At 50.8% G+C, this 23300-nt stretch overlaps 1 protein-coding gene across 1 annotated transcript in view; it reads left to right on the forward strand.

The window, feature by feature from the left end:
* The window catches only part of SYN3 (synapsin III), a 548862-nt gene that overhangs the window by 510570 nt on the left and 14992 nt on the right, over positions 1-23300 (forward strand). Inside the window, exons 8-12 of the mRNA XM_023189045.3 lie at positions 10125-10267; positions 13765-13839; positions 17571-17673; positions 21962-22096; positions 22945-23032. Coding sequence (XP_023044813.1) covers positions 10125-10267; positions 13765-13839; positions 17571-17673; positions 21962-22096; positions 22945-23032 — 544 coding nt within the window. The remainder of the gene's footprint in view (positions 1-10124; positions 10268-13764; positions 13840-17570; positions 17674-21961; positions 22097-22944; positions 23033-23300) is intronic.

Genomic DNA, 23300 nt, shown 5'->3' on the forward strand with positions numbered 1-23300 from the left:
GGTTCAATTCCTTCATTGCATTTTTTTTTTTTTTTTTTTTTTTGAGATAGAGTCTTGCTCTGTTGCCCAGGCTGAAGTACAAAGGTGCAATCTTCAGCTCACTGCAACCTCCGCCTCCCAGGTTCACGCAATTCTCTTCCCTCAGCCTTCCAAGTACAGGTGCACACAACCATGCCCAGCTAATTCTTGTATTTTTAGTAGAGACTGAGTTTCACTATGCTGGCCAGGCTGGTCTCAAATTCCTGCCCTCAAGCGATCCACCCACTTTGGCCTCTCAAAATGCTGGGATTACAGGCGTGAGCCACCACACCCAGCCTGTATTTTTTAATCAAATATGTGCATTGCCCTGCCCACAAAAAAATTCTTGATAAAAGTTTGCATGTTGGCTGGGCATGGTGGCTCATGCCTGTAATCCCAGCACTTTGGGAGGCCAAGACCAGAGAATTGCTTGAGCCCAGCAGTTTGAGACTAGCCTGGGCAACATGGTGAGATCCTGTCTCTACAAACAATAAAAATTTAGCCAGATGTGGTGGCACATGCCTGTAGTCTCAGGTACTGGGGATTGCTTGAGCCCAGGAGGTTGAAGCTACAGTAAGCCGTGATCACACCACTGCATTCCAGCCTGGGTGACAGAGGGAGACTCTGTCTCAAAAAATAAAAATAAAAATAAAAATAAGGATTGCATGTTTTCCTCATTATTCTGCACCCTACTTTTTTCACTCCATAGCAATATGTAGATCCTCCTCATTGCCTTTTCGTGACTGCAAAGCATTCAATTGTGTTCATGGAGCACCATGGATGCAGCTGTCCCCTGCTGAGGAGCATATGGGACAGCGGTCAATGCACCATCCCGGTGGCAGTCTGCCCTAGATACCTTCTTATCCCAAATGCCTCCTCTGGCCAGAGGACCATCCCAACATCCCTCCAGCTCCATCCACACCTCTAGGCCGCCCACCGCTGTCTTCAGAGTCTCATCTAACTTCATCCTGTCCTCAAGGCTTATGGTGGAGCTATAAACCTCTGAGAGTATAGAATATGGCCCAATTGTTGACAAAAAACTTTTTTTTTCTTTTTTTTTTTTTGTTTTTTTGTTTTTGAGACGGAGTCTCGCTCTGTCGCCCAGGCTGGAGTGCAGTAGCACGATCTCGGCTCACTGCAAGCTCCGCCTCCCGGGTTCACGCCATTCTCCTGCCTCAGCCTCCAGACTAGCTGGGACCACAGGCGCCCACCACCATGCCCAGCTAATTTTTTTGTAGTTTTAGTAGAGATGGGATTTCACCATGTTAGCTAGGATGGTCTTGATCTCCTGACCTCGTGATCCACCTGCCTCGGCCTCCCAAAGTGCTGGAATTACAGGTGTGAGCCACCATGCCCAGCTGAAAACTTTCTTTTACATGTAGTGCTGCAATAAACAGCCTTGTGTGCATACCATTTCATGTGTCTTCCATTATATCTTTAGGATGGATTTTTAGGAATGCATGAATAAATGAATCTAACCATCATCTCATAATCAGATGAATGGCCATTTTACCCAGTCATTTGTTTAGCCTAGGAATATTTATAAGAACATCTAATGTGTCCCAGAACCTCTGCTATGAGCTGGATAGGCATTGGATAGTCCATGGATCACAGAAGAAATATGGGAGTTGGATGATTATGTGGGAGATAAACTTGAAGCTGGATGAATAATTGTGTAAAAAAAAAAGTATTGATTGGTGGTTCAATTGATGGTTCAATGTCAGCAAATAATCTCAACAATTAACTAAAGAGAACCAATGTTTATTGAGCACCTGGTAGGTGCTAGATGCTATGCTAGGTCAGTCCTTTGACATTCACTAAATTTCATTTAAAAATCATAATCCTGGCTGGGTGCGGTGACTCACGCCTGTAATCCCAGCACTTCAGGAAGCCGAGGCGGGCGGATCACGAGGTCAGGAGATCGAGGCCATCCTGACTAACACAGTGAAACCCCATCTCTAATTAAAATACAAAGTAAATTAGCCAGGAGTGGTGGCGGGCGCCTGTAGTCCCAGCTACTCGGGAGGCTAAGGCAGGAGAATGGCGTGAACCCAGGAGGCGGAGGTTGCAGTGAGCCGAGATCCGGCCACTGCACTCCAACCTGATTGACAGAGCGAGACTCCATCTCAAAAAAAAAAAAAAAAAAAAAAAATCATAATCCTGCCAGGTAGTTGTCATTATCACACTTAACAGATAACAGATCAGGAAACTGAAGTAAGGTTGAACAGCTGAAACTAGGTATAGGAGAGGTCCTCCGAAATCCTGAGAGACACTGAGTGACTCATAGAGCTGAGAGGATGGTTAACAGATCAGAAGACAGAACCAATGTTGGAAGGCAGAAAGATAGACGAAAGCATGAGAGCAGAGCTGACCATGATCAGGTTGAATGTAAATTCCTCCTCTGGGAGTTGTGGATTATCAGAATCTTGTGTTTAAAAACGACCTGAGAGGTTGGGCATGGTGGCTTACACCTGTAATCCCAGCACTTTGGGAGGCCAAGGCAGGCAGATCATAAGGTCAAGAGATGGAGACCATCCTGGCCAACATAGTGAATCCCTGTCTCTACTAAAACTACAAAAATTAGCCGGGCGTGGTGGCACACACCTGTAGTCCCAGTTAGTCAGGAGGCTGAGGCAGGAGAATCACTTGAACCTGGGAGGCAGAGGTTGCAGTGAGCCAAGATTGTGCCACTGCACTCCAGCCTGATGACACAGCAAGTTTCCATCTCAAAAATATAATAATAATAAATAAAATAAAATAACCTGAGGCCAGGCACCGTGTCTCACGCTTGTAATCCCAGCACTTTGCCAGGCCAAGGTGAGTGGATGGCTTGAACTCAGGAGTTTAAGACCATCCTGGCCAACATGGTGAAACCCCATCTCTACAAAAAAAAAAATAACAATAATAATACAAAAAGTATCTGGGCATAGTGGTGCACATCTGTAGTCCCAGCTACTCAGAAGGCTGAGGTGGGAGGATCACCAGAGCCCAGGAGGCTGAGGCTGCAGTGATCTGTCATCATGCCACTACACTCTAGCCTAGGTGGTAGAGTGAGACCCTGTCTCAAATAAATAAATAATAAAAATCACCTGGAGGTATTAGCTTAGGACAAGCCCATATGGATTTTAGAAAAGTCAACATTGTATTAAGCTGCATTCATGGAAGCAAGATAATTAATACGTTCAAAGCTCCATTTGGACAAGAATCACAAATCTCTTGTTCTCAGTTGAAACCCAGCCCCCAGCAAGTATCTAGAAGAAACACTGAGTAATTATCTGGATATAAGAGACATATCTGTAAATATTTAGGTTATTTATTCAATCGTTAAACAAATGCATTGAGCACCTGTTGTACTCTGAATGTTGTTATAGGTGCTCAAAATACAGCTGTGCCCTTGAAGAGTTTACGTTCTAGTAGAATGGCAGGGAAGAAAGACAGCAAACAGGTAGATAGGTAGCAGTGTGAAGTGGTAGTGGAGGATTTGTGGCGAGAAATAAAGTGGGATGAAGGGGGTAAGGAGAGCTGGGTGGGAGGAGCAACTTCGCCTAGAGTAGTTGGGGAAGACAGGTCTGAGATGCTGATGCCAGACAGGATCCTGAATTAAGAGAGAGGTGAGCCACGCAGGCTAGGAACAGCACGTGCAAAGGCCCTGAGGCAGGAATATGCCAGGTGGATTCTGGATAGAGGGAGGGGACAGTCTTATCTGATCTCTGCTGCTGAAACCACACCTGGAGTCTGTTGTGCAATTCTGGGTACCACATAGTTTAAGAGATTGTCAAACGTGGGTATTTCAAGATGGTGAAGGGCCTGGAAGCAGCTCGTATTAGGAATGGGTTAGGGAGAGAATGACTTGTGCACACCTGGGTGGCTCCATTCGAGTGGATGAAGTGCAGACACAAGGCAGAGGGCTAAGACTTACTCCATAGGATAATGAGGGCCATTCATTCATTCCTGGTGTGTTATACAGCAAAACAGGTTAGAGGTTCCCTAAAGGGGAATGAGCTGCCTTGCCTGATAGTAAACTTCCTGCTACTGGAGATATTCAAGCAAATAGCAGACAGTCTACTAAGTATGTGGATGACTTCCCCATCCCGGGTTGGATTTTGAAATTTGAAACAGGAGACCTCTGAGCTAAAACCCATTCAGAAGATTTGGAATTGCATCCTGACTCCTCTCTCCAGTTTCTCTGCCTCTGTTTCCACTCTCCCTCCTTGCTCAGCCTCAGGACAGAGCATACATGCATGCATGCACACACACATACACACATGTGTGCACACAAGCACACAAGAGGGTAAAGCAATTCAGAAAGCAGGAGAGGAGAAGAGTTTGAGAACCTGAATGGGGGGACCATGAGGGGAAGGAGGCAGGAAAGACAGAGAGGAAGGAACGAAGAAGAAATGAGAAGCAGGAGAAGAATGGCAACATTGAAAAGAGGTTAGGAAAACTGAAGGAGACAGAGAAGGATGTGGAAGGGAGAGGCTGGAAAAAGATAAGACAAGAAGTAAGCAACAAGGAAAAATCAAGGGGGAAAGAGGTGCAAGAGGAAGACAGATGACATTAAAAGTAAGGAAGAGTGGCCGGGTACGGTGGCTCATGCCTATAATCCCAGCACTTTGGGAGGCCAAGGTGGGAGGATCGCCTGAACCTAGGAGTTTGAGACCAGCCTGGGCAAGATGGGGAAACTCCATTTCTACAAAAAATATGAAAAAGAAAAAATAGTCAGGCATGATGTCATGCGCCTATAGTCCCAACCACTCAGCAGGCTGGGGTGGAGGATTGCTTGAACCTGGGAAGCAGAGGTTGCAGTGAGTCCTGATTGCACCACTGCGCTCCAGCTTAGGTGACAGAGCGAGACTGTCTCAAAAAAAAAAAAAAAAACAGAGTAAGAGAGAAGGCAAGGGGTGAGGAAAGGGGAAAAGGGGAGGGAGGAGAGAGTGAGAAGGCAAGGAAGGAAGAGAAAGGAGAGAGAGAAGGCGAGAGGAGATAAGAGAAGGGAGAAGAAGGGCGAGGGAGGCTAGGGTGTGGGTGGGTCTGTTTTGGAGAGTTCACAGTGGCCCCATCATAGCCCCTGGGCAGCGAATGGGTAATCTTGAATCACAGCTCATTGAGGGCTTCCTGTTTTCAACTTGTCTTTGTGAACCCTTGGAGGGATTTCCAGCCAGTAAATACAGCAAAGTGCCAAGACTCCCTGCCCAGGCCAGCAGCCATTTCACCATCCTCAGGACTGTGTCCCCAGTGCCCTCTCACCCCAACTACCCTCTCTGGCCTGAGCACCATCCCAGAGTCCCCTCCAGCACCCACCCATCCAGATTCCAGACCACCTGCCCCCTTCGCCAGAATCCCGGAATTCTTCCGGTTCTCAGGAACTTGTGAGGAAGGCAGAAACCCTCAGAGAACACAGCACCCACCCAAGAAGACATGCAAATATCCACCTTATAAAAGACAAGTTTCCTTGAAACACAGTTTCTTTGTCTTTTTGTGGAACTCCCTTGTTTTTCCTTCCAGTTTCTTGCCCCCCTCCCAAATTATAAGCAGGTCTTGATCCAGCTTTCTTAAATTCAATCCAGAAAACTCGTGTAGAGCATGCGCAATGTGCCTGGCACCAGTGCAATAGCTGGGGACAACACTCACCCAATTCTTGACTGTCCTCAAGAAGCTCACAGTCTAACGGGGAGACAGAAATGGTGGTTCCAGGGGTAGAATCGGTTTTTCTTTGCCCAGGTGTCATACAATGTGGGAGGCCCTCTGTAACGAAAAAGAACATAAAATCAGCTGGATGTGGTGGCACCTGTAGTCCCAACCACTCAAGTGGCTGAGGTGGGAGGAATGCTTGAGCCCAGAAGTTCAAGGCTGCAGTAAGTCATGACTGCACCACTGCACTCCAGCCTAGGTGACCGAGTGAGACCCCGTCTCTTTAAAAAAATAAATAACTATAAATATAAAATAAAATAAAAAGGAACATTTGGCCAGGGCCTCTCCTGAAGCTTTGAAATGCCTTTGTATAAGAGACCTGGGCTCATACCTGTAATCCCAACATTTTAGGAGACTGAGGTGGGTGGATCACTTGAGATCAGGAGTTCAAGACCAGCCTGGCCAATATGGTGAAACCCCATCTGTACTAAAAATACAACAATTAGCCAGGCATGGTGGCACACACCTGTAGTCCCAGCTACTTGGGAGGCTGAAGCAATAGACTCGCTTGAACCCAGGAGGCAGAGGTTGCAGTGAGCCAAGATTGCACCATTGCACTCCAGCCTGGGCAACAGAGTAAGCGAGACTCTGTCTCAAAAAGAGAGAGAGACCTGGGTTCCATGCTCACTGTTGGAGAGAACAGAATGGGACCCCAATGCACAACCACTCAAATGAAGACAGAAGAGAAGGGTTCCCAGAGGGTGGCTGCCCACTCCTGAATTAAACCACTATCTCTGTGCTTTCTCCCTTTGCTCTCTTTGTCTACTCTGTGAAAGAATGCATGATGTATTCCACAAAAATTTACTTAGGGCTTATATAATAATTGGGATAAATTTCAGCTGCCATAACAAAGACTTACAATGGTGTAAACAAACTAGGACTTTCTTTCTCTGCTCTGCACAAAAGCAGCCCAGGGCTGGCGTGGCACCACCATGGTTTCATGGGCTTCTTCCATCTTATTGATCATCCATCCCTGGTGTAGTGCCCTCAGCTACACTGTCAAAGATGGTCCACACTCCAGCCAGCAAGGAGAGAGAAGTGGGGAGTGGAAAGCCCTCCCCTGCCCTTTAACGGCACAGCCTGGAAGTTCGTACACCTCTTCTGCTAACATCTTTTTGGCCAAAATGTGGCCACACATTGGTATGAAGATGCCAGGGAAAGGAGAGAGAGTAAAGTGTACCCTGGGTGGACACATGCCCCCCATATCAGGGTATATCATGACTGTAAAGCAGGAAAATGATGCTGTGGGCAGCTAGACACGTCCAAGGTAGCCTGCTCTGTGCTCAGGGCTGTCTAGGAAACCAAGGTGCTAAAGAAGTTCTGGTTCTTCCCAAAGCCACCAAGGACAGAAATGTGCATTAAACAAGCCGTCCCTGCAAACGCTCACCCGATTCTGTCATTTTGGCAATTCCAATTCTCTCCACCTGACCCTGGATTCTGGCAGAGATGAAACCCCAGGACCATCAGAGAGGCGTTGGAGAAAGAGGTGGCAACATAGACTGTGAAGAAGTTGCCAGAAAGAAAGGGTGAGAACTGGGAACACAGTGGTATGGAAGTCGTATTACCCAAAGTTCACCAATTTCAGGTGCTACAGAGGGTCAACGCAGGGCAAGGACCAGGGGCATTCTATGGGATGTGCCAAAGAGGGGACCAAATCAGTCGCAGGGGAATGGCAGGGAGTGGAACCTAGAGGAGGTGGGTTGAAGGGCAAGTGGGGAATGAAGATGTAGAGATAGACAGTGGAGACTAACTGAGGTTCTGAAAAGCAGGAACATGTTGAGGAGAATGGTGGACTCTTGATCACATTAATCCAAAGGATAAAGAATCGGTGAAGAGCAAGAGACTAAAGTAATGAGCAGAAATGTCATTTGGCTGCTTTAGCGAAGACCCACATAATAGGGGCCAGGCGCAGTGGCTGAAGTGTGTAATCCCAGCACTTTGGAAGGTCGAGGTGGAAAGATCGCTTGAACCCAGGAGTTTGAGACCAGCGTGGTCAACATAGTGAGGCCCTGTTTCTACAAATAATCAAAAATTAGCCAGGCGTGGTGGTGCACGCCTGTAGTCCCAGCTACTCGGCAGGCTGAGGCAGGAGAATTGCTTGAGCTCAGGAAGTCAAGGCTGCAGTGAGCCATGGTCACACCACAGCACTCAGCTTGAGTAACATATTGAGACCCTGTCTCAGAAAAAAAAAAGACCCAGAGAACAGTGGCTTAAACAAGATTAAAGTTTCTTTCTCTCCCATGTAAGAGTCCGAGTCGAGGGCTGATAGGGAGCTTCACAGTGCTAGTGACCCAGGTCCTTCCAACTTTCTACTCAGCCATCCTCAACATGCGGCTTCCACCTCGTGGCCCAAGATGGCTGCTGCTGCTCATACCATCATGTTCACATTCCTAGCCAGAGCAAAGAAGGAAAAAGGACGGGGAAGATTATCTTCATCTTCAGGGCACCACCCAAAGGTTGCTCATATCACGGCTACCCAGTTTTCATTGGCCAGAGCTTGGAGACTCGGGCACATCTACCTGCACGAGAGACTGCAGCAAAGTAATCTCTGGCTGAGGAGGTCAGGTATCCAGCTAAAACCAAGGGCTTAGAAGACCCAGAACAAAGGGAGGAGGCACAGCACCACCGCCGCAGCTGGGAGGAAGAAGGTGGGGTAGCTGAGTTTGAAAAGGGCTGGAAAATAGGGAACTCTTGCCTGGTCACGTTTATTTTCTCTGCAAATTGAGACTTGGAGTCATCACTCAGAGAGCCAAGAAGAGAGACGGCTTGTCCAGCCTCTCTCCTGTTGCTGTTTGTGTCCGTTATGGTAGAACAGGCAGGCACCTATGCAGAGACCCCTGAGATGGTTCAAGGAAAAGCTGTGCCTTCGGAGTCCAGAGTTTCAAGCCTAGCTCTGGGCTCAGCTGCTTTACCACCTTGAGCAAGTCAAGAGAACTCAGTTTCCGTATCTGTTAAGTGACCACAACAGTGCCCAGCCTGCCTGCCTGCTCACAATCCTGTTTGGACCCCACGGAGAGCTGTAAATACCCTGCGTAAGCATCGCAGCTGGGCAAATGTGAGTGGGCATTCTTATGGGAGGGACAGAGTCGCCGAGTCAGTGCTGAGCCTCGAAGGGGAGGCAGAAAAGGGCTGAGAGGGAGATTGGAAGGACTTGAGATGGGGTGTGGCCGAGACCAACCCCACACAGACCGCCCAGCGCCCAGCCACTCCACAGGGCTCTGCCTGTCTCTGACCCAGCATCAGAACTCCTCTGCTGTCGGGGTGAGGGTGACAGGGAAGAGGGGAGCCACTTCTGAACAAGCAGGGCTCCCATGGCCAGTGGGAGGGAGCAACTGGCCCAGCTGTCACAGCCGCTGGGAGTCAGCCTCTGTTCTGTCTTAAGATCACTATCACGGAGCCTTGGCCTCGTCGTCTGCGCTTGGCCTTAGAAGCTTTCCTGGGACCTCTCCCCAAGCCCAGGACACCTCTCTGTGTTCCTGGCTCAGCCCAGTCAATAGTGTGAGTTTCTCTCCCAGCCTCTGGCCTAGCAAAGCCGGCCTCTCCAATGTGTGGCTGCGTGCGCGCGCGCGCGCACACACACACACACACACACACAAACAGAAGCACCACATGCTATACACCACATGTACAACACACAGCACACACAGCAAACACACTACACACAAATATATCACACACTACACACACACACACACCATATGAACACACAAAGAACATACCACACATAGCATACATCAAACACATGCAAACACACCACACACAGACATCTCCCACAAACTCCACAACACACGCCAGCATACACGCTCCCTACACATACACACCACACACACATGCACACTCCCTTCTTCCTAACTGGACCCTCTGTGTCTCATATCACCCCCTCCGTTCGATCCTCTACACAACTGCTTCAGTGATTTCGTTAAAACGCAAACTACACCATTTCCTTGTTTAAACTCCACTCCCTCTTTCAGCGGCTCTCCAGAAAATTCAGGCTAAAATCCCAGCTCCTTCCCAGAGACGGTGGCCCTCCAGTCTGTTCCCCGATGGCCCGTGCAACATCCCCCGTCAGCGAGCCTGCGCCACCCGCCCTTTACCCCACTGTGGGTTCCTCGCGCATCTCTGGAGGATGGCCCCACAACCTCATCCATCTGAAACCCGTTCATCCTTCCAAACCCAGTTCAGAGCTCACCTCTTCTGTAAAGCTTTCTCGACCACCCACGCGGAATCGCTCCCTTCCTCTCTGCAGCTTGCCTGATGTGTGGTGGAATGATTTGCTTCCCGTGTCTGTCTCCCCTGCCAGCAGGTGACCTTCTGAAGGGAATTCGTGTCTATAGACAGAACACTTGTTCCTGGCACGGGGTGGGCTCCTTGAACGCGGGGTGGGTGGCACTCATCCCCCTCGTCCTCCCACACAGATCAAAGTGGAAAACCAGCTCGACTTCCAGGACATCACCAGCGTGGTCGCCATGGCCAAAACCTACGCCACCACCGAGGCCTTCATCGACTCCAAGTACGACATCCGCGTCCAGAAAATTGGATCCAACTACAAGGCTTACATGTGAGTCTCTGGGGCAGGGGCTGGGGGAGCATGGGAGGAAGGGAGCCCAGAGGTGCATGTCTAGCCACTGTCTCCTGCACCCAAGAGCACATCATTATCCTCCATCCTATCTCCTTACTGCCTTTCTTCTCTGGCCAGTGCGGCTGAGGGGCTAATACTCAGTCACTGCTTATCCCCAGGCAGATATTTGCCTACCCAAGCAAGGGCTGTTTCCTCCAGAGCAAGAAAGGTGCTTGGCACGTCTAGGGAACTGCACGTACACACAGGATATATGTCTTTGAGAGAGAAATCTGAGGACAAATCAAGGAGGGCTTTGAATACCTTGCTGAGGGTTTTGGATTTTTTTCCTCTTCTCTTCTGAGCAAAGGATCTGTGTTTATTAAAAGGTGACCACGAGGCTGTGAGCTGCCAAACGGTTTCTCTGAAGCCAATAAGACCAATTAGGAGGTTAGACCAGATTTCTCTGCCTGCAAGCAACAGAAACCACACATCATTAACTTAATGGGTTTTTTAAAGGGAATTTATTAGAAAACCATGGGTTATCAGAAACTTAAAAAAAGCAAACAAAAAAATCTCCCAACTCAATTATCAACTTCGGAAACATCAGGCTACAGAGCAGCCCCAGGAATGTGGGCAGCCAGAAATAATAATAAACAATTTTCACGGCATCCCCACCGGTAAATGAATCTGCCCTAGTCATTTTCAGGGCTTAACTCAAGATTGCAATTCCATGGAAAAAGTACTGATTAGTCCAACTTTGACTATGTTTTATTGATTAGAGAAAAGCAGAAAACCAGTATGGAGAGTCCCACCATGAAGGCATACAGTGTGGGCAGGGCCATTGCCTAGTGGAAATAGAGGTGCTGAATCTAAAGGAAAAGGAAAGAATGCCAGGCAGAAAAAAGCAGCCCGCCTTCACCTGGCTGGTTCAGCAAAGGATGGATTACATGGGGCTGTGGTTATAAGGATGAATGGGGACTTCTGGAGTAGGTGGACTGTCTCGTTCCTGGGAGAGGTCTTTGCTCCAAGCCCTCTCTGTGTTTCACTCTGGAATGTTATTGTTAGTTCCACTTGAAATGATGGGACCCCAGAGGGCCAATCGTTGCCTGGTTGACAAGCATTTATGGGGCACTGACTGTGTGCAGGGCTCCATATGTGAGGACTGCAAGGGTTAGCCCTGGACAGCTGGAAAGTCCCTCCATCCATAGGCTACTGTGTGGGTAGCTTGTGCTTTAAGCTAGGGTTGGCAAACCACAACCACAGGCCAAATCCAGCTGCCACCTGTCTCTAAATACAGTCCTGTTGATCACAGCCTTGCACACCCATTTATGGATTGCCTGTGGTTGCTTTTGCACTACCTGGATTGCCTAGACCAAGGGTCAGCAAACTTTTTCTGTAGAGGGCCAGGCGGTAATTTTAGGCTTGAGGGGCCATATCGTCTCTGTTGCAACTACTGTGCCCTGTCATTGCTTGTGAGACTAGAGGAGGTGCAGGCAGTTGCCCTAGAAGGAAGTATTCCCAGGAAAGGGATGGAGCTCATTTTCAAGGAGTAACTCTGCCCTATTCCACCCATCAACCTCTTCCTCCCACGAGACAGGCCAGACCTGCCACTGCTCTCAGATGGCCTTGGGGTGATAAAGTCACCTCCTCCCTGCCCACCCTGACTTATGGCCCATTCCAGTGCATTCCTGAGGCCCCTGCCGTAGGTCATGATATCATTTCCCTCCTCTCTTCATTGTTTGAGCTTCCACTTGACATTGACGACACCTTGTCCCAGTTTTTTGTTTTTTGTTTTTTTTTTTTTTTTTTTTCTTGAGGATTACCTCATTGCCACATTTTTTCTGCGGAGCCTCCCTGGCCTGACAGCTCCACTTTGTCATTACTTACAGAGTTTCCTGGATCTTGGGCTGGCCTGCCTCCAAAGGAGGGGGTTCATGTCAGATTTCAGTGTAGAATTTCCCCAGCCATTCAATCTCCAGTCTGGCCCCACTCCCTGCCTTGTACTCGGACCTTTGTGCTTGTCGCTACTGGGCTGTCATTCTTTCTAGGTCCTAGCAGACGCAATAAGGAAGTACATGAGTGTATCCTTACCCATGTATTCATATATATCCATAATTATTTCCGCATATCCCCATCCACATCCCTATGAAGCTGAACAGAATCCTATGGATGTCCCGGACTTTCATCTGGTACCACTTGGTTCATTTTAGCCTTTCCTGGTTGCTAATCTATAACTTCCCACTCCAACAGAGAAAAATCCGGCTCCCCCACTCACCATCTATCCACTTTTTTGGTTCCGTCTCAGTGGATGTGCCCAGTCTCAGAACTGTTCACCTGTAGCCTCATGGGAAACAACCTTGAAAACTACGGTGCAGTGCCTTATGGCTCCTGGTGGTCATCTATTCTCAGCATTTTTACATTTGCTTTTCTCTTTTACAACAATACAGTTTTGTGTCAATTCCTCTCCCCAGTTCACCCTTTGATCTCAACCATATACCTTCCGTTGACCATAAGACAAATAGCTTTACCTACACCCCTGTGCTTAAACTTGTTCAGTCTTTGCCGAGGCCAGATGCACCGTTAGTGATAGGTAGCTTGTCAGGATTCTCCCCCAGTGTACACAGTTCCTCACCCAGTAGGTACCTACTGGGCACCTACTGCCTGCCAGGTCCCACTGGATACTGGGTATACAGGGGATGAAGTTAAACAATGTTCCCTACCCTCAGGGTTCCCCTCCATCAGAGAAGAGAGGACACTAACGCAGTCATCAGAAGGGAGATGAACATTCCTGAGCATTAGTGTAGGGTGTAGCACTGGGCAGTCTATTTTTGCTGGGGAAGGTGGGCTGTCAGGAAGTCGTACGTCAGATGAAACCTGAAGGATGAGCAGGACTTAGGGAGGCGAAGATAGAGAGAAAGACTCTATGGAGTAAAGGGAAGAAGGCATGCAGAGGCTGTGACACTGGGAAAGAGCCATGGGCAACGGAGCACCGGAAGAGAGGTCGGTTGTTACTGGAGCAGAAAAGGCAAGGAAATAGAGAATGATGGCGACACAGTCAGAGACCAGAAGGCCTTCCTAATCTTTACCAGAAAAAAGTAGTCACTTCTCTCTAAGGATCACTTTTCTAACATTTTGGGGCCCTCAAAAGATTCCAGAATCATCAGGGTCTACACACACTGCCCTCATTCTCCTCAAAAACACGCCAAAGTTTGGGGGATTTCATCAGATGATGTAGGCATTTTTTGAATTTAATCTTTCAATTTCAAAGATGACTTAGAAAACAATACCTAAGATTCAACAAATATAAAAGGCAAACAGCATGAAGGGAAATAAACATAGGAAAATATAGTTGAAGGTAAGGTGTGTACCTAAGAACACATGCCATTATGTGAGCCAGTTATTTGAATCAGAGCCTCCTGACAGCCAAAGCAAAGAAGGAAAGCAGATCAGTGACGAGCGTCCCTAATTCCCTCAATGTGTTATTTGTTCTGGTACAGGAGAACCTCCATCTCTGGGAACTGGAAAGCCAACACAGGCTCTGCCATGCTGGAGCAGGTGGCCATGACAGAGAGGTAAGAGACAAAGGAGGTATAGGGAGAGGTGCTGACCATGGTAGGAGCTGAAGGGGGAATGCAACAAACAGCCCTGAAAAGAAGGCCACTCTGCCCTCCATCCAGTGCCTCACCATCCACAGAGCACTTTTCTAGGTATGATCCTCTTCACTGCCCACAACAGCCTACAGGGCAGGCATTAAAATAACCCCATTTTACAGATGGGAGAAGAAAGCTCAGAGAGGGGAAGTGATTTGTCTAGGACCACAGAGCTAATTAATGACACAGCTGAGAGTAGAGCCCTGCTGTCATGACTCCAAGTCCAGGGTCTTTCCAGCCCTGACCAGCTGCTATAGGAAGAGGTCAGGAAGCCCTGCCCAAGCCCTCCTGTGCACTGACAGCTGCAAGGAAGCGTTATTAGGAGACCAGGCATATTGGAGAGTCAACTTCTCTCTCAAGCTTCTTTCCATCTCAGTATGAATAGGGAGAGGTTGATGTCCCCTGAATCATGCATATTTTAGGGATGCTCTCTGGCTGAAGGATTTTTCAGTCTTTCTCCCTTTAGACACTTTGTGCCAGCCCCACTTAAGGAAGGGCCGGCCGGGCATGGTGGCTCACACCTGTAATGCCAGCATTTTGGGAGGGCGAGGCGGGCAGATCACCTGAGGTCAGGAGTTCAAGACCAGCCCGGCCAACATGGAGAAACCCCATCTCTACTAAAAATACAAAATTAGCCAAGCGTGGTGGCACATGCCTGTAATCCCAGCTACTTGGGAGGCTGAGGCAGGAGAATCACTGGAACCCGGGAGGCAGAGGTTGCAGTAAGCTGAGATCATGATCATGCCATTGAACTCCAGCCTGGGCAAGAAAAGTAAAACTCTGTCTCCAAAAAAAAAAAAAAAAAAGGAAGGGCCAAAGGGCCGAGTCAGCTGGTCTCAGGGCCTGACACATACATACCTTCTTGCCTGCATGCCCTATGACCTCTGCCAGCAGCCACACAATAGCAGTGGACAGAGCATGGGCTGTGAGCTCAAAAAGCTCTGTTCAATAAACACTTACTGAGTACCTACTCCAGGCCATGTTCTGCTGAGCACTAAAGGATGAAAAAATCCAATCCTTCCCTCTAAGAACTCTGTATCGGTTGCAAGGGCTACCATACAAATCAAATTGGTTTGCCCAAAAAGGGGGATTTGCTTCTTCAACTGCAAAATGAAAGCAGTAATACCCAAGTCAGAGTGCAGGTGTGAGGACTGAATGAGAGAGGGCTGTGCAGCACCTAATTCAGAACCAGCCCCTGGCAGGGAGGCGCACCTGCCCTTCCCATCAATCACAGGGGGCAGCTGCCACCTTCAACCTGGGAACCCACCTGTGCTGATGAGTCTCCTGGAGGCTGCGCTCATGACCTGGCACAACGGAATCATGTGGCTGAGGCAGTCACCTCCTTCCCCCAACAGGTGTTCACGGGACAGTCGTGGCCGTCTTCTCTATGGCCCTTCCCGAACGTGAGCCCGGCCTTCCCCAGTGCCTCCTGAGCCACTCACAGATGTCCCCAGCACACCACCTATCCCTGGCTCTGCCAAATCCCAGGTTGCATGGGCCATCCCTGGAGGAACCTACCATGGGAGTGGGCCTGCCCAGGCCTGGAATCCACTTTCCCTTTTCCAGTCACAGGCGGTACTCCAGGGTCTGGGCTGGAGAGATTCCCCAGTCCTATCCCCACAGGAACAAAATCCATACAGGGACTCATACGCAGGGCCTGACCCCGCCCTCCACCTGGCTTGCCTGCTTGCCAGGTGGCCTGACTCCTGGGCAAAACCAGTGATGTCACTGGGTTGGTGCTAGTCCCACCTGGCAGGAGGAGAGCAGGGCCCCCCATTCTCTAAGCACTGTCATGCTGCTGTACGCCTGTAGCCCCTTCCTAGACCCTGGGATGCGTGTGTCCTGTGGGGTGCAGCCAGCAGGGGACCCCAAGGTTCATCCTTTCAAAACAGCTTCTGCAAACAGCTTCTTCTGGACCTCAGCTCAAATTTCCACGTTCCATTGAGAAGATACCTGATTTATGAGTGTGTCTCAGGGCACAGCTCACCCTAAGTGTGTGGCGCCCACAAGTCAGCCACTGGGGCCGAAAACGAGGACCCTGATCAGTGATTCCAGAAGACTCTTCAAGCTCCAAGAACCCAAGGTTGTCCCCAAACGTGGCCACATAGCAGAATCACATGGAAAGCTTTCAAAAATGATAGAAATTACTCTAACATAGGGCAGAGCCCCAAGTCTGGCTGTTTGTGCATTTAACTCTCCTGGTGATTCTGAGGTACAACCAGAATCAGATCTAGGCTTTCCCATTTTATGATAAGAGGGAGAGGCTTCGCCAAAAGTATTAAGGAATTAATAGCAAGAATGTAGGCCCCTGGTCTCCCATGCTGAGTGAGAATGGATGTTCTGGGGCACCTTCAGAAGGAGAGGAAGGGTGGCTTGCTTGGAATCTGGAATCAGACAGGATCTAGGTTTGGAAGCTGCACAGTCACTTAATCATCTCTCTGAGCCTTTTCCTCCATGAGTAAGACGGGTTAAAACCTTCCTCCTAGAGCTGTGCTGGGATCCGAGGGGATGAGGAGTCAGCCCCCAGGCCCAGAATGTCGGGAACATAGCAGGGGCTCCATGGATGCGAGTTTCCATCCTTCCTTTTACTTTGATGATATCACATGCTCCATGCTACAGCTGAAGGAGAAAACTGGACTGAGAGTCAAGGAGATCGAGGTGATCCTGGTGTTCTTACTGCCTTACTGTGTGAGCTGGACCAGCCAGCCTCCCTCTCAGGGCCTCAGTAGGCTTTGGTGGATGAGATGAGAATCCACTCTAAGAGCATTCCAGTCTCAGTCCCTCCTCATCCCAGCACTTATGGCTCAGACACGCAGAGCGATGTGAGAGTAGGCATGCCCTGTGTGACCCTGGAGAGTGACAAGCAAGAACATTGACACAGAGTCCCCTGTGACTCCCAAATCCAGCCCACAGGGGAAGCTAAGTGCAAGCCGGGACCGTTTCTTCACATACAACCACCCCTTGTTGCAGGGTCAAAGTCCAGCGCTGAGATCTGTCCCCAGCAAAGCAAACTGGCCTTGCAGACATCAAGTGGCTGGAAAGGGAACAAAAGCAGTGGGTCTAGAGGGCCAGGCCCCCTGGGCGAGGCAGAGGCAGCCTGCCAGTCTCCCCAGCCCACCCGCCCCGGGCCCAGGAAAAATGCACCCTTTGTCCTCCACAGCCTCTTGTCCGGCCAGGGCTGGGACTGGAAGGGCAGCCTGGAGGGATCTCTGGAGCCCTTGGAGCAGCTTTCCCAAGGGAAAAGGGACACAGGGGTAGCTGGGTGTCCAGGATGACTCCGGATGGGGAGCAGGGCAAGCTCCCCATTACTGCAGAGCCAGCAAGTCCTGGGTTTGGGGGAGACCTGTCCCAACTCTGGTTCCTTCGCTCCCTCACCCTGCCTCTCTCCCCTCCTTCCTGGCTCTCTCAGGTCCTTCCTCTGGGTCTCTCTCTCACTGTCATTTGTGTCCCTGCCTCTCTGTCTCTGCGTCTTGGACTCTGACGCTCTCCATCTTTCTGTCTCTCTTGCTGCTTCTCTGTCCCTCTCCATCTCTGTCTGGATGTGTGTATCACTGTCTCTCCCTGTCTGTTTTTCCATGTGAATCCACTTCTGTCCTCCACCCTCCTCCCCACTTTCCCAGGCCACTTCACTGTCTGTCCGTCTGTCCCTGCAGGTACAGGCTGTGGGTGGACAGCTGCTCGGAAATGTTTGGCGGCCTGGACATCTGTGCCGTCAAGGCCGTCCACAGCAAGGATGGCAGAGATTACATCATCGAGGTGAGGGATGAAGCAGGCAGTCCTCCTGGCCGGCCCAGCCCGGCAGGCGTGCCAGGGGGAGGGAATCCCTGCATGATCTTTGGCACCATCAGCTGTGTCCTGGCTCCAGGGCACACGCAGCCCAGGCCTCAGTGAGCTGCTTCTGGAGGCTCCTTCCCACCCTCGGAGGCATCGAAAGGCATCATGCCTGGGGACTCGGAACTCAGTCGAGAGACCTCAGGGCACGAGGTTTAACAACCTCCCCAACCCACGGGCCTAAGGAAAGGGAAAGGGCATCTGGCCAAGGGTCAGCAAGATACTGTCCCATAGGGCCCCTGCCATTTCCTCAGTGTCCAAGCATGTAAAGTGGGCACCCTTCCTGGGTCACCATGCAGACAGTCCATCATTTGTTCATTCAACAAACCCGGCCTTAGGGGGCTCCCATGGGCTAAGCATGGGTGTGGCTCTGGGGATACAGCCATGGACTTGATAGCCATGGGGTGTGCAGGCTGGCAGGGGAGAGGGTGAGAAACAGTGGCAGAGCATGGAGGATTTGGAAGGGGGATGGAATGGTACAGGGGCGTGAATAGAGGGGAAGATGGAGGGAAGCAGAATGGTAAGAGGCGGTTCACAGAGGGGCTGTGGGTTCCGGAATCTCTCTCAAGACCCTCCAGCAGCCCGTGCCTCTCCCAATGCTACAGCCCTCCCAGCCCCACCACTTCCTCTCCATGCTTACCGTATCCCACCACCCCCCACCTCTCCTCCATGTCTTCCCGGTGTCTCTCATGGTCCCACAGCCCTCCCGTCCCCTCCCCAACTCCTCTTCCCTGCCCCCCACCCCATGCCCCGTGGCTCTCTACTGCTTTCCCCTGAAAAGGCCCCTGTGGTCTCAGAGTCCTCCGTAACTTCCCATCTCCACACTCACAGCTCCAGTGCCGCGTTCAGCCCCCTCCTTCCACAGGCGGTGCTGACACAAGGCCAGGACACGTGAGGGAGAGCCCTGCGGCTGTCCCCTCCCCAGGGTGTGGGCGGCTAATGGGAAGCACATGGCTGGGGTGACCACAGGAGCCAGCCGGTCCTCCCGTCCCTCATGTCTGCCTCACTCCCCAGGAGCCCACGGCCGAGCAGGACCAGGTGACTCAGCGGGTGGGAGCCCAGTCATGCCAGGAGGGTGTTCACGCCCAAGGCCTTGGAGGTAGGAGGAGGGAGTCCAGGATGAACATGGCCCCTCTCTCCTCCCCAAAGAGGCCAGGAAGCTCCAGCAGGAAGAGCGGTGTCTGTACTGGCAGACCCAGTCCCACTCTGAGAACAGCTCTCCTCTCAAGGCCCGCAAACACCTTCCCTCTGGCTGCCACCAAACCTGAAATTCCCCAAGTAGCCCCCACTTGGAGGAGCCATGGAAGAGGCTGGGAACAGATGCCTTGACCTGTACAGTTGCTCCCTGGAGGAGCTTATCCTCCACCTTCCTGGGAGCTTCAGCCCAGAGGTGGGGCAAGAACCCCCAGCACGGCAGCTCCTGAGACCCCACCAGGTCCTCCTGTCTCCGCATCCCCTCACGGGGACCACCAGACATGAACCCAGGTCTGGCACACAAGCACTCATTTATTTATTCACTGAGCCGCTGCTCCGGGTGCCAGTCCCCAAGCCAGGTGGACACAGTGCAACTGCAAACACGAGACCAGGGGCCCTGTCTCCTTGAGCCCCTGGACTCCCCTGACCCCCAAAGGCCAGCTCCTCCCTTGCACCAGCAGTCTCTCTGTCCCCTGTGAAGCCCTGCCTCTCCGGGTCTCAGCTTTCACTCTGAGGGGAAAAAAAAAAAAAAAAAAGAATCCGTGCTCGTGGGCCCAGGCTTCCTGCCTTCAGCCATTCAGAGGGCTGGGGATGAAAGGCCTTTCACATAGAAAAAAAAAAAAAAGTAAAAGTAGTGGGCTTGGACTTCAAAAAAACAAGAAAACAATGTCTCCCAAGAATGTTCCAGAGGGAAAATGAAAGATAGCTTTTCAGATTTTTTTTCCTCGCAGAAACATTCCAGCGTTGTTTCCTTTGCTTTTGCGTTTGGAGTGGGGTCAGGGGAGATGGGAAACTTGTTACCAAAAATATAAAAGGTGTTTTCCCCCAGTAAGGGAAAAAAGGGCAGAAGAGGTCCCAAAACACCGGTTTCTTCAGCCACCTCTACGGTGAGAACTGAAAGTGTGTGTGAAATGTTTTGTGAAGGGGCTCACAGTCAAATACTCGGGGGAAAAGACCCTTGAACTCGTCCTCTCTGACCTTGTCCGGGGAATGGCATTGCCCACTGGAAAATGTTTCCCTGGGGAGACCACAGCGGCCACTTCCTTTGGCTGTGTGTACCGTGGGGATTCCAAAACGAACCTCAGGGTCCTTGTGGTGGCTATTTTCCACGGCAGGGAATGTAGGAAACAGAGACCAGAATAAAATGGGGTGGGCAGGGGCAGGGGGAGAGAGGACAGGCAGGGCGCAGGACGCCTGTGTACCTTCGGGGCAGACTCCACAGAGCTCAGCCAGTGGTGACTGAGTGACTGTCCCTGCCCGGGACACTGGGATCCAGGAGACCTCAGTTCCAGGTATAACTTGCGCAGAACTCAGGACCCTGCTGGAAGCAGTATTCACATTCTTAAGCTAGCTTTTCAGTTTCCTAATCAAAGTGGGTGCTAAACTCACAGATCCCTACAAGTCCCAGCTGGAAGGGTCTTAGCAGCTGCCCAGATCCCTCCGTTCACTGTTGAGAAAAACAAAAAAGGCCCATAGAGGAAAAGAAACTTTGACCAAGATCACAGAGCAAGCACGCAGCAGAAGCCAAGCCTGGAACCCACGTTCCCTCTTCCCAGTTCCTACGCTGTTGTGCTGTTCCAATGCTTGGCGGGAATTAGCCTGATGCAGTGGGAGGAGCATGGGTTGCCAGTGCTGTGTCCTTGACCTTGCCACTTCTTTGACCCTCTGCTTCCTCATCATTACAATGAGGATAATAGTACCTGCCTCAAAAGCTATTCTGAGGTTTATGAGAGATCCTCCACACCTGATGCTTAGAATAGTGCGTAGCACATACGAAGTGCCCGATAAATTACGGCGCTTCTCATTATCCTTATCCTTATCCTTATGAGCCGGGCTTATCGCAAGGACCTCTTATTCCTCCACTAAACAGGTGTCTATGGAGGGCACACCTGTTTAGCAGGACACAGGGTCCATCCGTAACCTTGGGGGCTCCCAGTCTGGTGGTGGAGACATAGTGAGCAGGGAGTGACAGTGCTGTGGATAAGCTGTCCAGTGTGAAACCAGGTGAGGACGGCAGGATACAGATGTGAAGTGGCTCGTCAAAGTTTGCACCATCAGAGAGGGCTTCCTCCAGGAAGACCTAGTTAGCTGTTCCCTGTTGGATGAAATGGAGTTGGCCAGGTAAGGAATGGGTAGAGGGAATACTTAGGAACCTGGTGGAGAGAGAAACCCTAATGAGTCCAGACCGCGGGAACAGGGGAGACAAGACGGTGAGTCTGATGGGGTGGTGTGGGTGAATGCAGGCCACCGACTCCTGCAGTGGAATAGAGAGGGTGACAAGGCCTGAAAGACACCCCTTCCAGACCTCCCATAGCTTCCCATGCCCAGAGAATCACGTGGAGCATTGGCCTGTGTGACCTTGGGCAAGTCCCCTCCCATCTCTGGGCCTCAGTTGCTCTATTTGTAAAAAGAGCAGAAGGGGAAACTAGGATCCCTCGGGCTCCTCCCCATAGAAGCACTTTGAGAACAGCCCAGCTCCCTGTGGAACGTGTTTCCCTCCCACCTGTGTTTTTCCAGGGCCCCGGAAAACAGACCTTTCCTCTTCCCTCTTTCCTCTGAACCCTGGGTCAACTCCAGCCTGTGTTATATTTTTGTCATGATCAAGCCCCCGACCTTTACTGTTTCTACTTTGTGGAGAGCCTTGAGCTGGGGCCAAAGGAGAGGTGGCCAGCCCCAACCCTGGGAGGGGGCCAGGGTGAGAAACGAGGGGACGGAGAGCGGCTCCCCAAAGAAAAGCACAGAAAAGGTCAGCAGAGGCTCCCTGGCCCTTGTCGCATTGCTGTCATCCAGCAAACGGGGGCCGAATTGAACTACATCCAGGGAGTGGTTTAGACTGAACCGAAGCGAACTGGTGTCTCTGCCGCCGGCCAGGCCCAGCTGGAGGTGGTTTGCATGGAGGACATTGCCATCTGGTGGTCACTTCTGTCCTGAGTCCTGAGTCCCCACTTCTGGGGTGTGATGCCCCACCGCCAGTCTCTCCCGGCATGGGGGTCCCTCAGCTCTCCCTTCCTCCCCATAGGTAATGGACAGCTCAATGCCGCTCATTGGAGAGCATGTGGAAGAGGACAAACAGCTGATGGCCGACCTTGTTGTCTCCAAAATGAGCCAGCTCCTGATGCCAGGAGGCACAGCGCCCTCGCCCCTGAGACCTTGGGTAAGACCCTCCTGATCAAAGGAGACTTTATAGCCATGAGAAATGCCAGGCTGTCTGGAAATGGGGAGCCCCTGGATCCAAAGGAAATACCCCCAAGAAGAAACCACCTTGGGGAGAAGGAATGGGGGTGTGGGTGAAAGCCAGACATCAGGGAGAGCTTCCACAGCCTGCCCCAGTGGGTGAATTTAGGAGGCTTTCGGGGGCTCCCTCCCTTCTTCACCATCCTGGGGAGAACAGTCTCGTCTCAGTTGGCCTTTGGGCACTGTGGGGAGAGATGATTGACTGCTGTCCCTTCTGTGCCCTCGGTGCTGGGCCTGAGCGGGATGTGTGTGCGTGCGTGTGTGAGAGCATACGGACACACAAGCCCTCTGTGTGCTCCCAGGGAACCAGTCAATGGACGCTATTGTGTCTCCCATTTCCCCCAACCTCGATGAGCTCTCACGTCGCTCCTCCCTCCACAGTTCCCACCATGGATTACCAGACTGCTGTCCAAAGAATTTGCCAGCTCCCCAGCTTTATGTAAAAGCAAGTCCTCAAGCTTCCACCTCCCACCCCAGATTTCCCCATAGAAAGTAATCTATGATAACAGACATCAGAATCATAGTTATTATACTGGCAGGGCTGCTCTCTGGGAAGGGTCATGAGGCAGGCTTCATCGTGGGAAATGGCCTGTGTTTTGATCTGGACAGTGGTTCCACCGATATTTACACATACAGAACTTCACTACACCGTACACTCCAGAACTGTACACTTTATGTGTACGAGTCTCTTCTCAATGATAAAAAGATCTTCATAAATGTTGCCCTCTCACCCAGGAAGTAAAAGGCTTCTTTTCTCTTCTGCTCTAGGCTCCACAGATTAAATCAGCAAAATCCCCAGGGCAGGCCCAGCTCGGGCCTCAGCTAGGACAGCCCCAGCCACGTCCACCTCCACAAGGTACGACCCCAGATGCGCCACTGCGAGAAAGCATGCAGTGAGGGTGCTGAAGTGCACTGAGGATCCACATGTGATTCCCACAAGGGGCTCTGGGAAAACGCATCTGAATACTTTATCCATAGAATGAATGAGACTATGGGGTTGGTCAACTTCTTTAAAAAGTCTAGAAAGGAGAAGGGAAATAGACGGTTAATTTATTAAGAACCTAATATGCACCAAGCACTGTGCCAGGGAATGTCCCACCTATTTTCTCACTTTTATTTTCCCA

The sequence above is a fragment of the Piliocolobus tephrosceles genome, chromosome 19 (assembly GCF_002776525.5).
Source record: "Piliocolobus tephrosceles isolate RC106 chromosome 19, ASM277652v3, whole genome shotgun sequence".
In the NCBI taxonomy this organism is placed as follows: Eukaryota; Metazoa; Chordata; class Mammalia; order Primates; family Cercopithecidae; genus Piliocolobus; species Piliocolobus tephrosceles.